Below are 17,606 nucleotides of genomic sequence, written 5' to 3'. Positions count from 1 at the left end.
TGATTAACGGAAAAACAGATTTTAAACAGATTTTTTTCAAATAGAATATTTTAACTCATTTAGGTATTTTGCCATAATAGCCCAACGAATGAGACCGAATAGTTCACAATAAACGAAATATTGTGGTAAAAAATAGTATAATTTCAATGTATAATAGTCATGACAAATATAGCGAATGGGCCTCCACTGGTAGTATAAAAACCTAAACTATATCCATCTTACAAAAAAGCCTCCCAAACAATGATAGATGCATGATCAAAGCATGATCACCGTTCACATTTGCATGCATTGGGTAAAATAAACAAGCTTCCCTACATTTCATCACTTCGGACTTCAAGTGTCTGACATGATATAAATTGATTTGAAATCCCTGAGACAATCTGTAAAAAATTTAAAAGATTAGCTAAAAAACAATGATATTGAGCAAAAAACTGAAATACAATGAAATAAAATACAAGAAATGAAAATTAAAAGATTCCAAGTTACTTTACGACGTTTCGATTGTAAGTATCCATAATCGTCTTCGGGTGATAACGATTGTGAAGACGATTGTCAAGGAGAGTACTTCAAACACGCCACTGAAGATGACTGCCAAAGTTGCGGTTGAAACTTTTGGCGATTGTAATCAAAGAAGACCTCGGAAAAACCCGGAAATCAAGGAAAACAAACCACAGGTAATTTCTCTGGTACTTTCAAGTGGATTTATCTGAGTCAAGCACACTGGGTATAGAGTAACTCGAAGAAAGGAGTCTCGACGAATCTAAATCCGCATATATCATTGGTCTCCAATGAGTATTGGTTTAGTCAGTTATGCTAAGATGTGAAATAGACAAGCCGAATGGATCCGCAAGCCATCCGAGAACTGCCAGAACAGTCTGTGATTAAACCAAATAATACAAAATGCAATCCTAAGGAAAGTCTCCCGGATAAACAACCTCTGAATTCATTCATAGAATTCATTCTACTATAACCAACAAATGAGTCATAACAATGAAAAAAGAGTATAGACTGAAATGTATTACGCCAATGGCAAATATAACAAGGTGATGAGGCAAATGAGCCGCCACTGGCAATCTGAAAACGTAGCTAACATAACGTCACATCCCTACGCTGAATATCGACTTGTTCTCTGAATCGAATATGAGGTTAGCATATCCTATGTGAACGTATGTCATGAAGTAATGTGCATGAAATTTCATTTCGAATAATCGACAGTACTGTTTTTTCGATGAAAACCAATGATACCCAATATCACTCAATACTTGATTAGAAGTTCTACTGAACCCTTTCAATATCCCGACTAACACTGTATAATAAATTTCACAGCTTTCAGGGGTGAACTTGGCAGATTCTGGGATTCAAGCCCGCCCCTGCGGTCGCAACATGAAGGGGGTCAGCGACAGGTCGACGAGAAATTGGAGTCTCGAGTGGATACTCTAGTGAAGGGGGTCCAGCTTGTGGTGGCTGCTTTGAGGACCTTGAATTCTGACATCGGTTTGGTCAAGAATAATGTTTCGTCAATCGCCGTTGAGACGAGGTTAGTTCGATTGAGTATGACACACTCTCGTATAACTTTATAATAATGAGAATGATAATTAAACACTGGATACATGACGAGCTCGTTATGAATCTATGGATGCTGTTGAGTAAGTGCTTCAACCTCTTCTCACCCTCTCTCCTCTCTCGGTTAGCTTGAGTTTCACAAACATTTTTTTCATAAAATCCAGGTGAGTTTTTGATAATGCACTCAGTTACTGATTCAGTAATTGTGGTGTGGTTCCACCAAGTAATGATTAATCTTGAACTCATCCTTAACTAGTTCCTCTTCCACCAAAATACATGTAAGTGGGTAATTCAAACGGATGACCAATCCAAGTATCATAGTAACTTCAAAAAATAATATTATCAGATACAAAGTGTATTTCGAAGTTTACCAGATATAGGTATTATTGAATGATTGAAAAATTTCAAAATAATGAGGAAATATGTCATTCTTCAAAATGGAATTATGAATACTTAGTCCTTTGATATTTCCTACATTCAGAACTGTTTCAGTATCATTCGCCATCATCAACAAGATTTAGTTACCAAGCAGTTTCTAACGAACTCTTTGTTGGATATTAATCATGATCAACATTACCCTCCTATACCAAATGGCCTGTTCACCAAAAGTGAATACCCGAAATCGAGGGTTCCCAGGAGCTGCAGGGATATTCAGAATGGGGGTGAGTTCTCATTATTTCGTTTCATGAGGTGCGTGTGATTGAAGGTGCCAAGGTGCTCTTAATATCGTAATATTTCATATATCATTCATCATATACATCATGCACAATACACATCACACATCATTTGCATCAAATACATCATATACATCATACATATCATACTCATCATACATCATCATCATACATACATGATGCATTATGCATCATATTCATCATAAAATACTCATCATACATAATATTCATAATCGGTCGGTAGCCAGGCGGTTCAACGTGGGTGCTTTGTTCACTCACTCGAATTGAGTGTCGTGTTGGTCGGTGGTTGAGCCCTAGTGCCCTAGTGTGAACGATCGATTTTCACTTGCTGTCGTCCAACCCGTGTCAGGAATCACACGTTAAAAGATAAGACCTCGTTCGTAGGGGTGCGATAGCCGGTTGAAAGAAAAACAGATTTCAAAAAATTTTTTTTTTCAGAACAGATACATACATTATGTACCATATTCATCATACATCATTCATCATTCGTCATTCTTCATTCACCATTCGTCATTCATCATTCGCCGTTCATCGTTCATCATTCATCATACATCACCCACCACGCATCAGACAAGTTATACACTTTGAAGAGGTGTGAATTGTTTGGATTTCCTTAGTGTTGTTTTATATCATTCATCATATACATTATGCACAATACATATGCATAAAATACATCATATGCTTCATTAATATCATGCATACATGATGCATTATGCATCATATGCGCCATATCACACACATTATACATCATATTCATCATACATATATAATGCATTATACATCATATTCATCATACATCATGCATCATTCGTCATCCGGCATTCATCATATGTCATTCATCATACATCACCCACCACGCATCATACAAGTTATACACTTTGAAGAGGTGTCGATTAGATTCTTTGGATTTTCTCAATATCGTTATATATCATATATCATTCATCATATACATCATACAGAACACATATCACACATCATATGAATCAAATTCAAATACATCATAAATATCATACAACTTATTCATCATACATACATGATGCATTATGCATCATATCATACCCATCATACATACATAATGCAATATGGATAATTCTTCATTCACCATTCGTCATTCTTCATACGTCATTCGTCATTTGTCGTTCATCGTTCATTCATCACCCACCACGCATCATACAACTCATACACTTTGATGAAGAGATATGTAGGTTATCTACCCCTTCCGATCAAGTAGGAACTCCCATACTCTTTGGGTGTTGTTATTTATCTAAGTTTGACTCATGATCACTATGTTTAACTGGATGAATTTATTCGTAATACATTCATTTACAGGCGTTACAGATTCTGGAATATACCAAATCCAACCAGAACATGCTCACAAACCGTTCCTGGTACTCTGTGACATGGAAACTAGAGACGGCGGCTGGACCTACATCCACAATAGATACGATGGATCTCAAGACTTTTTTCTCAATTGGCATGAGTACAAGACTGGATTCGGAAACATTGGTGGTGAATTTTGGCTTGGTCTGGAGAACATTTACCAAATAACAGGTTGGTTGCTCACTATGTGTGACTTCACTTATGATCACTGAAAATTCACTTCGATCCCCATGTGAACCCCAATGAGAGCGACGTATCCCTCTACTCTATACCTGCCACAAAGTTTGATATACTAGCCATTGTCATTATTCTAAGCCACTCAAATTCCACCGGTGACGACGGAATAAGTACGAATATACTGAAAAAATGTAAAAATTTCATAGCTGAACCTCTTATCTACTTCATCAGTTGCTCTTTGAAAGAGGGTGTCTGATTTCAAAAATTGTGCCAATTCATAAGAAGGGAAATGATACTGACATACAAAATTCCAGGCCAATTTCCCCCGTTAGCACATTCTCAAAAGTGTAAGTTGAATGAAAGTTAAAAGACGCTAGGGATTTTCATAGACTTAAGTAAGGTATTTGTTCGGGTAGATCACAAAATTCTCCCAACAAAGCTTGAAACGTATGGAATCAGGAAAATAACTCACAAATGGTTTCTAAGTTACTTAGAGGGTAGATACTACTATGCAGAGGTTAGCAGAAATAAATCAGAACCTGAAAATTGTTACCCCGGGGTTCCTCAGGGTGCTATATTAGGTCCACTCTCATATTTATTATATGTAAATGATTTTTATAGAGATCAGTTCGTTATGTATGCTGATGACACATCTTCATTGATAACTCAGGAAAATATTGAGGCCACAGTTAATAAACCATCTGATGAAATGAAAAGAACCCAAAAGTGGTTCTCAGACAATGGACTCTTGTTAAATGAAAGAAAAACTAGGCTTATACGTTTTAATCATTCAAGAACCACTTCAGATCACAGTTTACTAGTAACGTCAATTAATGGATCAATTCAACAACAAAAAGAGACAACATTTTTGGGTTTGAAGATAACAGAAAATCTCAAATGGAACTGGCATATTGATACGATTTGTAAAAAGATATCCTCAATATCTTATTACATTCAACAACCATGCCGGAAGGCAAATAGATCACTCTTATCAATGTACTACCATGCATACTTTCATTGCAACATTTCCTATGGTATTATAGCTTGGGGAGCATCTAGTGATTGTTCCAGAATACTCAGAATTCAAAAAAGAATCATGAGGTATATAGCAGGAGTTACTAGAAGTTACAAAATCTAAGAATATTGACTGTTACAAGTATATATATTTATGAGATATTTAAATAATATGTAAAATCGCACAAAACCAGTTTTCCTGCTCTTAATGGTAATACGAATTATAATACTAGAAATTCCCTACAGTTGGAAGTGCCAACACGCAGATTATTTTTAACTGAATCATGTCCCAGGCTTACAATAAACTTCCAAGAACAATAAAAAATCTGGCTCTAAAACAGTGTAACTATCAAATCGAAGAGTTGCTCCTGAATAAATCCTATTATTCTCTCGAAGAATATATGGATTATAACCCTGTATATGTGTAACATTTTAGGAAGATTTCAATAACGATGCTGTTACATAAATAACATATTATTTTTGGTTTTGACTATTACATAGTATGTACATATCCAATATTTCAGTCCGATTTTAGTAACTATGCTGTTGCATGAATAGCAGATTATTTTAGGTTTCGACTATTATACAGGGTGTAACATAAATACGTTAAAATATTCCAGTAACGTATTCCTGAGACAATTTTGAGAGAAAAAGTTTATATGAACTTGTGTCCGTGAATGCTTCGTTTTGGAGATACGGGGTGTTGAAAATGAATTTTTTGTTCGCTTTTAAAAAATAACTCTCGCAAAAAATAAGTTATTCGCACGAAATTCGGTACCCAGGGTTTTTTTGAGGTGGGAAATCATAATTTCGTATCAGTTTCTATGTAACATCGAGGGGGCGCTGCGTACGCTGTTATTATTTATTTCAAATTGCCCTAAGTTTTTCGATAGTAAACTTTTGGTACACCTAATTCCCACACCTTTTCCAAATGAAAAGGTACACCTCTTCAACATCGCTGGAGGTGATCGTTTTCAAAATATTTTCAATTTTCTATATTGATGCATATCACTTAGCTCCTAGGGCGCTAAGTGAAGTTGCTGAGAACATTACAAAAACTAAGTAAGTGGTGGATCTCGTCAAAATAAACAACTTTTTCCCGTAAAATGTTTAACGAAGAATGATTCGTTTTTGAAATACAGATTGTTGAAATTTTTCAAAACATGGTAGGTTTTTGTCATAAGTTTTATGCAATTTTAGTTATTTTCATCAGACTTTATACGCAGTATACCCGTACAGACTTCTCCGAACATTATCGAACTGCTTATTCAATTCAAATTACAAAAAAATTATCAGGTTTAATTATTCAATTAGAAAGTGCTACATTTCGGAGTTTGTGAAAAAACCAATTCGGAGAAGTACTATGTTATTTATTGGGAAAATAAACATATGAAAATTGAACGAAACAACTATTACAACAACTGTGACGACCCGCAACAGTAATACATGCTTCTGCTCACCTCATCAAAGAATTCCGCACCCGTTGAAAAATACCGGAGTGTTTCTTATCGTTTCGCAGCAAGTTATGATGCGATCCCTCGACATTTCCTCGTTTTCAATGGGGCTAGCATAAACTAGTGATTTTAGGTGTCCCCAAAAAAAATCGACGAACATATCCATCGTTGGGGATATGTTACGTCTAAAAAGTTTCTTGCTATCACACTAAAATGAGCAGGAGCTCCATCGTGCATAAACCAGGAGTGATTTCGGAGACCAATGGAAACATCTTCCATAAGTTGCGGAAGCTCGTGTTCAAAAAATGTAGGTGAGCATCTCCATTTAAACAAAAGGGGAGAAAATAGGGCCCAATTAAATAATCCCCAATTATGCCTACCCATACATTAAAAGAGAATCTGCCTTGGAAATGAGTTTACGTTATCGCTTGTGGGTTATCTTCCGCCCAGATGTGGTTGTTATGGAAGTTCATGATACCATTTCTTGAAAAATATTCCTTATCTGTGAAGAGGATTTTCGATAAAATTTAAGGATGTTGTTTGACTTTTCTTTGAAGCCATTGAGCAAATTCGATACATGGGTGGAAATCACGTAGCGTAAGTGCCTGGACACGCTGAATATAATAAGGATATAATTGCTGTTCCTTCAAAATTCTGTAAACTGTCATGTGACTCACATTTGGAGTTTGACCAATTTTTCTTGTACGTGTCTCTGGATGTTCACTAATTTCTTCGGGAACCGCCTCCTCCAATTCTACAGTTCTTGTAGTCCGTGGCCGTCCTACTGCAGAATTTGTTTCAAAGCTTCCAGATTCAGAAAGTCACCGGAAAAGATTCGCAAAGGAGTCACGCAAGAAGTCACGCGGTGGGGATACTTTTCCTGATAGATGCGTCTGACCTCGCTTGAATTTCCGTCAGCCAAGCCGTATGCGAAAAACATATCAGCCATTTCAGCATTCGTAAAGTCGGACATGGTACCAAAAAATCACTTTATAAACTCCGAACAGTGAATTTGTCAATCAACCCTGCGTCCGACACGTGGGGTGTGACATACCCCAGCCGTAGAAAATTCCACATAACTTTTCGAAATTGGCACCCCAGCGTCGAATATATTTAGAAGCTTCCGCATATAGTCTCCACTCTCATATTCACATCTCAAATCAGTTGTCGTTTGACGTATGTATGAATCAGACCTGTGAATCAGACTGGGGTGCACGAAACCCCACATGTCTCTATACGTTCCAAAATTGTGCGCAGTCAAAGAAAACCAAATCGAGTAGTTTTTCAAATTATTCGATGGAAATAGGTGATTATGAGCGAGAAATGGCCCGTCTTCAGTCCTTATGGGATGAAATAGAAAGTGATGATGAAATTGACGAATCTGATGATGATGAAACGAGCGATAATGTTAGCATCGTTAGTAACTATCCAGATTTCGAAGATCAAAGGCGAAACTGTGAAACCTCCATCCAAAAGACTCAAACGAAATGGTCAAGGAAGGTCTCAAGATTGCCATCGTGCCCGTGATCGGAATACAAAATACATTTGTAACAAATGCAATAAGTTCATATGTCTGGACCATGCAGAAATATACTGCAAATCTTGCGTAGAAATGTCAAACGTTGATGGCCTGTGACTTTTTATGATTTTCATTAATTTTTTTTTATTTCCATTTTATGATGTTTTATCATCTGTTTGAAACAGCAATTTGATATGTATTCAGTCGTTTTATGTGCAAAAGACTTCTTCGAGTAAATCTATATTTTTTTCCATTAAAAGAACCCATTGTTTTGGTGAAGACGGAATATAACGATTTATTGCTCGTTCTGGCAAATCAAAAATTATTTTATTGCAAAAAGAGATATTACAGTATATAATTCTCATAACAACTATGTTGCAATTCAAAAAAATTTTAATTTTAATAGAAAAATCATATTGGGGTCTCACACACCCCATGTCTCTACAAATGTTACAAAAGTCCACATGTCGGATGCAGGGTTGATAGTTAAAAATGTGACAGCGAACTTCTATTTTTATAAACAAACTTTCATAGCCTACTCGATTTAATTAACTCAATTTGCAAGCGGAGAGTGACAGAAATTACACAACACAACAAAGTTTTTGTTTCGGGGTTGAAATTAGATGATTTTAATGTATTTCCACGTGTTAAAACCGAAAGTGACCATAAAAATTATATATTAGCTCTTGTTTTCAAGATATAGTATCATTATATTATATATATGTATATTGAGTTTTCATTTTGGCGTGAGCCTACCAATCATACAGACGACTGTTATTTCAGCTTAACTCCTCCCATTAAGCAAGGTTTATCTATGAAGAAAAGAGGAACGGTTAAATACCCTAATCTCCCATCTGCTCTTCGGCCTGTACCACACTCAGACAATTTGCCAGTCCCTTCTTCACCCCAAAACTATGAAATTTTAGAGGAAGGTGATGAAGACTGTTTAGATGAGCAACCCATCCTTCTACATCCTATGACCCTGATTTTGAGGTAAACGATAGGTCTAGTGATCCGCACAGAATTAGTCAAGCAGAGTTGAGTGACCTTATAAGAGATCTTCGCTTGTCTAAGGAAAAGGCTGAGCTGTTAGGGTCAAGACTACAACAGTGGAATCTTCTAAAACATGATGTGAAAATATCTCAGTAGAGACAGCGTCAAAAAGATTTGCTTCCTTTTTTTGAGAAAAAAGAAAACCTCGTAGTTTGTTCTGATGTTAATGGTTTGATGGACTGCTTGAATTTGGATCACACTCCATCTGAATGGAGACTTTTTATAGACTCTTCAAAACTAAGCTTAAAAGCTGTACTTCTGCATAATGGAAATCAGCTACCCTCTATTCCTATAGGTCATGTAGTTCACATGAAGGAAACGTATATGAATATGAAAACACTTCTCCAATCAATCAAATATGAACAACACAAGTGGCACATCTGTAGTGATCTGAAAGTCATTGCTATACTCCTAGGAATGCAATTAGGGTTCACCAAGTACTGTTGTTTTTTGTGTCTGTGGGACAGTCGGGATAGAAAATCTCACTATAAAAAAATGAACTGGCCTACACGAGACCTTAACCCTAATGAGAAAAATGTAGTTGACGAGCCTCTTGTAGATCCTAAGGATGTTCTCCTTCCCCCATTACATATTAAGTTGGGACTAATGAAAAACTTTGTGAAGGCCATGGACCAGGAAGGACAAGCTTTTAAGTACTTGAGAGCAAAGTTTCCCAGGTTGAGTGATGCTAAAGTCAAGGAAGGCATCTTTATTGGGCCTCAAATCCGTGAAATCGTAAATGATCCTGCTTTTGACATGATTTTAACAGGAAATGAAAAAAGAGCCTGGGAAGCCTTTAAGGGGGTTGTACATGGGTTTTTAGGTAACAAAAGAGATGATAACTTCACAGCATTGGTTAAAGAGCTTCTTCAAGCTCACCACCAACTTGGATGCAACATGTCCTTAAAAATTCATTTTCTTCACTCTCATCTTAATTTCTTCCCACAAAACTATGGAGCTGTGAGTGACGAACATGGAGAAAGATTCCATCAAGACATTGCCTTAATGGAACAGAGATATCAGGGCCGTTGGAATGAAGTAATGCTTGCAGACTACTGCTGGTCTGTGTGTAGGGATGCCCCAGAAGTGTTTTATAAAAGACAAGCTAAACGACAGCGATCTCACAATGAATCGGATGGACTTAATTGAAATTTGGTGGTACAAACTTCTTTTATTTGTTAAAACACTAAGAATAATGTTTTTTTTTATTAATTTTGTACTTAAAATATTCTAAAAGAAACATAACAATATTGTTTTATGTACTTTCACTTTTCACGTATAGTATAACTACTCTTTAAGATTAAGTACTGTGTATCTCAGAAACCAGAGCTCATAAAAATTTTTCATTGTTATTTTCGTTTTTATCACCCCAAAATTAGTAGAAATTGACTAATTTAGTATAGGAAACATTCAAAAAATATTTTTTGTTGTGTTGTGTTATTGAAATCAAATTTGGCTATGAAGTAATATGCATCAATATAGAAAATTGTATCTCGACAACGATCACCTCCAGCGTTGTTAAGCAGGTGTATCTTTTATACATGGAAAAGATGTGGAAATTGAGTTTTTTCATGAAAAGTTCCAAAAGTTTACTGTCAAAAAAGGTAGGGCAATTTGAAATAAATAATGACAGCCTACGCAGCGCCCTATAAATGTTACATGAAAATTAATACGAAATTATGATTTTCCACGTCAAAAACTCCCCGGGTACCGAATTTCTTGCAAATAACTAATTTTTTGCAAGAAGCATTTTCGGACTCAAGTTCATATATACTTTTTTTCTTAAAATTGTCTCATGAATACGTCACTTGAATATTTTAACGTACTTATGTTACACCCTGTATATTATATTATATTACATTATCTATGTAAATAGTATATTGTGCCTCTAGGTGCACGGAGTTTATATTTTCAATTTTGTATTTGTACACGTTTTGACATACTCAATGTCATCTATAGATGATCCAACTGAATAAATACTATTATTATTAGCATGTGAACATTTTTCGTTATGTTGAATGAACAGTTAAATTTGACCATTTCCCCCTGCGCCTTGTACATTTTGAATATGGAGAAGAATAAAGTTTCCACGATATAATTCCTCCACTACCGTGCGAAATTCCTCTCCCCTTTCGAGACGGTACATAACTTGGAGTAAAAGATTTACACGGTGTTTTCAGGTCACGAAATTAACGAACTCCTGATAGAGTTAGTCGATGGAAATAATACGAAAGCGTTCGCCCATTATGCGGTTTTCAGCGTCGGATCGGAAGTTGAGGGGTACGCTTTGAAAGTTTTAGGAGGATTCAGCGGCGATGCGAGCGACTCTCTAAAGTATCACGCAGGAAGCAGGTTCAGCACGAAGGATCTCGACCAGGACGGCTGGATTGAAGGAAATTGCGCTCAAGCTCACAGTAAGTTTTACTTTATCTTTTAGTCGATGGTGAATCCTTTTTTCATCTTCTGAAAAAACTGATTCCACATAATAAGTTCATGGAAAATACTGAAAGCGGAAGTCAATGAACATTTTTCCGTATAATTTTGCCAAACAGCATCACTGTTTGTTGATATTAATCTGGATCCAGGTTCAATTTATGCTTGACTTCAGAGTTGACCCTTTACACACACGGTGTGAATGTACAAAATTTGAAATAAAATATTTGATGGAATGATAAAATTACTAAGTTTGGGCAATTTCAATTCCATTTGTTTTTGTTTTCAGCTATAATATCCCAAGGACATTGATAACTAACGAAATAATTTTATCACAGTTTTCGAAAGCACGTTATCACAACTTCCTCAAGCACGTGCTTGAGGAAGTTGTGATGAAATTATGAGTTATTTATCAATGTTCGAGGGATATTCGATGAGAAAATTTTTTGCAATTCGAACAAAATTATTTATTGAACACACAGTTAATAAAAGAACAATTCGTATACTGATATTTCGTTGATCTTGCTGTATTTGCCTCGGTTACTGCATAGGTGTTTCCACGCATACTATTGATTATTTGGTTATGATGTTCCTGATCAATATTCAAATAAGGTTTTATGGAATTTCCATTATTGTGCCCAGTAATTTTCAACAATTGCTGTTCTTGAACTCCACTCTTAGCTAGTTGACTGACTGCAGTTGCTCTATTAGAGTGATTGGTTATTTTCCTCTGTTTCGTATCCAAGCCAATTGCTTCAGCAGAAGATTTCGTCCATCCGTTGATTATATTTCTACCCAGAGGCATATTGTCATACCAGTTATCGCTTCCTGTCTTCCAGTGACGATTTGGCCTTAAAAATAGTCTATTTGTCTTGATATTTGTGCCTCGTTTTGATAATAATTTAATGAATAATCTGACAGGACAAGCATTGTTATCACTATTTTGAACTAACCATTTGCTAGAGGCGCAGTTCTTTGAACCCCCTTGGCAGGTTTTACTGAAAATTGGATTATATTCTATCCTATTAGTTGGAGATCCATTGTTGTCCTTTTCGATATGAAAATAATCAACTAAGCAAGCAGCACCTTCACCACCTCTCCAAGCCAATTCCACCGCTGCTATGTGATAAAATTTGCATAGGAGTCCTATAGGGGTATTTTCATCCCAAAAGTTTATAATTTTACTCATTTCATTTGAAGTTAATGGTACTGAGCTTGTTTTGCGTTTAGTGGGATCTGTTTGTAAATTTCTTCGTGCTGCGTCGCGTGCATTCCGCGCTTGTTTGAATGCAACACTTTTAAAGGGGTCTAGCATGATATTATACTCCTTGTAATACTTTTCTTGTATTGCTTGTTATATTCCATACGGTTTCAACAGTAGCCTCCTTAAACTCTGTGCTATCCTTTTTTCTCATATTAATCGCCCAATCCTTGAGTATTAATGCAAGCTCTTCGAGAGTACGATTTCCATCCAATTCATATTTTCTGGCGTCACAAAACTCCATAAATATTTTCCAAGTGTATTTTTTACTATTGACAGTATTTTTTGGTGTATTTTCTTCAATGATTTTGTCAATTGCCGCATTATTTTGAACACCAAAGCGAGGAAGTGACATTTTCGAAATAAATTGAATTATTGAAATGTCAAACAACTTTATTGTGTTGGTTGCTTAGCAATGTCATGACAAAAGTGATAACTACCCGTGAAAACTATCCATGGGTAGTTATCAGTGTAATGATGGTTTCATTGGTTATTTCGACACACATGACTAGAAATAGACAAATTTGATAGGATAATTTTTTTGGCAAAAAAATTTCTGGAAAATAATATTTTCCCCTTATTCTCAAGTGGAAGTGAAAAAATCTCAACCAATGAACCCATGGACCTAAATATATTTCTTTTATTCATTTATTTATCTATACACTGTTCCACACCCAACTATAGAACAGGGATAAAAGTCATATCACATTACAATACAATTACAATAAGTTATAATAAACAATTAGCTGAAGTAAAAAGACCAAATCTCAGAGATAGAACAGTGAAAAATGTTGAGCTGATAACTTGCAGAATTGCATTTGACACACATGTTATGCAGAGATGAACGTTTCAGAATATTTGTACGTGATGTTGGCAGATAGAAAGGATTAACCACTGTAGAGGTTGGTCAAGGTACATTGAAAATGTTTGCAGAATATGTGGGCCAATAATTGAATTATTAATCAGTTTAGAAAGAAAAATTGTGGAGTGACAATCACGACGGCAACTCAAGCTATTCATAGCATGTCTAGCTAACAGTCCATCATGGGGATATCCATTTGATGGATAGATAATGTCTGATCTATAGGAGAGAAGTTTCAGGAAACGACGTTGTATTGATTCAACTTTCTCTGTATACAACTGATGAGATGGATTCCAGATTATATTATGGATGCATAGTATATGGTTTTCGATGTAGATGGATCCAAGACATCTTCTCTAAAGATTCGCGCAATAAATCCATACATTCAATTTGCAGCAGACAGAATGGCTTCAATATGGGGTACGAAGGAGAATTTTGTGTCGAAGGTAACACCTAGATCTGTGAATGTGAGAGGCCGTTGAAGTGGAATATCGTGTATCAAATAGTGATATGAAAATGGACGAGTTTTTAGTGTGTACTTCATTACATAAAATTTACTCGTGTTTAAAGGAAGATTATTGCGAAAACAGCATTGCTCAACACGTTTCAGATTGAGGGAGAGTTGAAGGCAGTCCTCGATGCCATTGATCTCACAATATAATTTCAGGACATCCGCGTATATCGAACAGTTGATGTCAATGACCTCAACTATATCTTTTATGAAGGCGTTAAAGAGAAGTGGACCCAGGTTGCATTCTGTTGGGTTTGTAAGCAATCCAATGGTTCTAATCAAATTTTCAGCTTTCATAGGCAACTACCAAAACAACAAAGTTGGTTGCTCATTGGCATCACAGTGAGTATCAAATTGCTATGATCACATTTATGATGAAGACCCTGTTGGTGGTCATTCATTAGAGCTGTTAAAATCAATTTTGAATGGATATTTCATATTCAGAATCCATCATGCGACATTGAGAAGATTATATACATTAATCAAACGAATTAGGAGCATTTCAATCAAAATTTTGTTTTCTCTGGTGCAGAATACTTCACTGGAAGTTATTTGTGCAGTGTTATTTAAAAAAATACAGACAAATATGATGTACATTCACCAAAAAGTGATATATAAACCAATTTTCAATAATTCACTTCAAATAGTTATATATCATGCTGAGGTCACAGAAAAAAATGAATACATTCTCAATTTCATTGTCAAATAAGCCATATATTAAAATACATTTTTCTCACCCACGCCATAGTTTTGTCACTGTTGTTGAGGAGTGACTAACAGATATTCTGTAATATTTCAACAATTTGATCTTCCATATCAAATATCCCAAATATTGAACTATATCAGATAATGATTTTGCTTGGGGCAGTTTCATTGGTGTCAGTTGTCATATGACATTTGGATTGTTTATTTCAGAGTTGTATTTGCTGACCAATACCTGTTCACCAAGATTTGATGAGGAATTCACGGAACTGACCATAATGAATGAACATTTCGTTTGCAATACGTTGATTATGCATAGGTTGGCTTCTCAATGTTTTGTCATTAGTGTCAGTTGACATACCATATTTGTATTATTCATTTCAGAGTTCCATTTTGATTTTTCACGATAATTTGATCAGAAATCTAAGGAATTGAAAATGACAGACTATGAGTCGAAATTTCGATTGCAATACATATGTTGGCTATTCTGGGTTTTGTCATTAGTGTCATTTGTTATATGATATCATCCATTTCAGAGTTATGTTTCGACTGTTCAGCAAGATTTGATAGGGAATCTATGGAATTGACCATAATGAATTAGATCTTCGTTTGAAGCACATTCATAACTCATGGGTTGGCTACTCTGTGTATTGTCGTTGTTGTCAGTTGTCACATGACATTTTCAATGTTCATTTCCGAATTTTACTCGGATTGTTTCCTAAGATTTGATGAAAAATCTATGGAATTTACCAGAATTCCGTTTACGTCACATCTAGGGTAGCTTCTCAGTTTTGTCGTTAGTATCATTTGTGATGATATTATTCATTCAGTTTGATTGTTCACTCAGTTCTGATGAAAAACCTATGGAAGTGATAGAATTGGAATAGGATTTCGATTGCATCATATTTATTATTCATGGATTGGCTACTCTGGGCTTTGTCATTCATGTCAGTTGTCATAAGACATTTGTATGGTTTACTTCAGAGTTTTCATTTCGACTGTTCACTGAGATTTCATAATAAGTTCGTGAAATTGATCATAATAAAATATAATTTTTTCAGCATATAATTTTATTCATATCTTGGCTACTGGTTACTCGTTATGTTGTCATTGGTAGCAGTTGCCAGACATAGTTTATGTTTGGATTACGTGTTATATTCGCTACTTGAAAATGATTTCATGGTATTCAGATTCTACGCAGTTTTTTTTCAAATAATTCAATCAAAGTAACATGACAACTGACACAGATAACTATAGTCAATTCCGAGAAAATGCATGTGCCCTAGAAGTTCACCTTATCAATATTCATTCGATTCAATTATATTTTCCATGAATATATTTCACAGTATCTTCCTTTCAAAAAGCACCCCACCAAATCAAATATACTCGTACTCATCCACCGACACCTCATAACAACACCTTTAACCTCCAATAATGCTATCTGCCCCTATTTAGCTGGCGCCTGGTGGTACAGAGGGTGCGATACCAGCAATCTGAATGGCAAATATTTAAATGGCGTGCTTCCGGAGAGTAACCTTTATCAGGGAATGTACTGGGCCGGATTCGGAGGGCCGCAGTACAGCCTCGCACAAGCCAGGATGATGGTCCGACCGAGAGATGAAAATAGCCCCCCTTTGTTTCCTAACGGAATAGCAGAACATCGGAAGGGTTGATGACGTTAGGGTGGTTCAATTTGAAATTTTATGCCAAGTTGACGATGACGATAACGGGGTGAGTATGTGCGGAGGGAAGATGGTTCGGATATGTAGGTCAACTGAGAACTTTCTCAGCCGATCAACTGAGCAATTAGTGATGATAATAGATAGCACAAGTCTGCAAAGAAATATTGACAGCTGCTTTGTTTTTTGTTCATAATTCTCATATGTTTGGAATTCGAAAATGACTCTCATTTTGTTATAGAACGTCATATTGCCTGACAATGTAGGTATCTATGTTAAACAAGTTATCATCTTAAAATGATAGATAATAGACTGAAAAAATTTTCTATATTCACAATTGCGTAAGAAAACTCATGTCTTTGTTTGAAATACATTCAATAGTAAGCACTAACCACATTTCTTTCTCCCAGTGAGATTCCTTTTTCTTTTGTAAGAAGCATCTCAACAGTAGTCTGCCATCTTGGGCAAAGTAGGCCCAAGATGGGACAGGGCGTTCTTTATTTAGAAAGTAATGGTAGTTATGGACTGTATACATTGAAAAACATCAATAAAAATAAAATTGCACCTGATTATTCATGACATCAAGTTAGCCCAAAAAAAACCGCTTGTTTATAAAACTATTCTGGAATATTTTCAGTATTTTTTTTCCAGAACACCTAAATACATAGAAATCAGTTGACAGACAGCTTTTTTATTGTAGACTTGTGTAATTATTTCATGAATGTAACAATTTATTAGATGCCTGAGGTTTTCTAAAAGATTGAATAGAGGCAAAGTTATGTGTTGTGAGGTTATATTTATCAATATGTTTGTATCAAGAGTTTCGATAGGGCATTCTTGACAAAGTTCCGAAAAAATAGAATTTCAATACCTCAGATTCTGAATTTGATGTAAAACTTTTTGATTTATTTTTCAGAAACCATGGCTTTCCACTTGAAGCAGAGTTATCACCTCATTTATAACTGTGGTCAACATTTTTTACTGCCATTATTATATTTTCGAATTTCATTTTGTTTTATTTTCACCTGTCAATTATTGTTATCTATGGGTTGATTACAATAATTAAAGTGACTAACGGCTCTTCCAAAATATCAATTATTAATAATCAGGAGAATTTCTTCTTTCTTATTGAACAGAGAGAGTCCAACTTTGTACACATCTACAGGATGATTCAATTACAATACTGTCTTTAACTTTTGTTTGAAAGTGATTGACAAATTTTCATGATGAATTTCACTAGTTCGGACTTCCATTGTCCACTGTATAAAATGATTTGAAATCCCTGAAACAACTAAAAAAGAAG

General features: G+C 35.5%; 1 protein-coding gene across 1 annotated transcript in view; it reads left to right on the top strand.

Annotated features, from left to right (window-relative positions):
• LOC111504953 (angiopoietin-related protein 1) overlaps nt 1-17,311 on the top strand; it is a 29,969-nt gene extending 12,658 nt beyond the window's left edge. The window contains exons 3-8 of the mRNA XM_074176863.1: nt 1,327-1,537; nt 2,056-2,225; nt 3,588-3,809; nt 11,036-11,269; nt 16,080-16,355; nt 17,220-17,311. Coding sequence (XP_074032964.1) covers nt 1,327-1,537; nt 2,056-2,225; nt 3,588-3,809; nt 11,036-11,269; nt 16,080-16,297 — 1,055 coding nt within the window. The 3' untranslated portion in view covers nt 16,298-16,355; nt 17,220-17,311. The remainder of the gene's footprint in view (nt 1-1,326; nt 1,538-2,055; nt 2,226-3,587; nt 3,810-11,035; nt 11,270-16,079; nt 16,356-17,219) is intronic.
• The last annotated feature ends 295 nt before the right edge of the window (nt 17,312-17,606 follow it).

The sequence above is a fragment of the Leptinotarsa decemlineata genome, unplaced genomic scaffold, assembly GCF_025532065.1.
Source record: "Leptinotarsa decemlineata unplaced genomic scaffold, Ldec_3_MD MMD2_tig00002082_RagTag_RagTag, whole genome shotgun sequence".
Taxonomy (NCBI): Eukaryota; Metazoa; Arthropoda; class Insecta; order Coleoptera; family Chrysomelidae; genus Leptinotarsa; species Leptinotarsa decemlineata.
The sequence above is the reverse complement of the archived record's forward strand: the minus strand, read 5'-3'. Positions and strand labels throughout refer to the sequence as shown.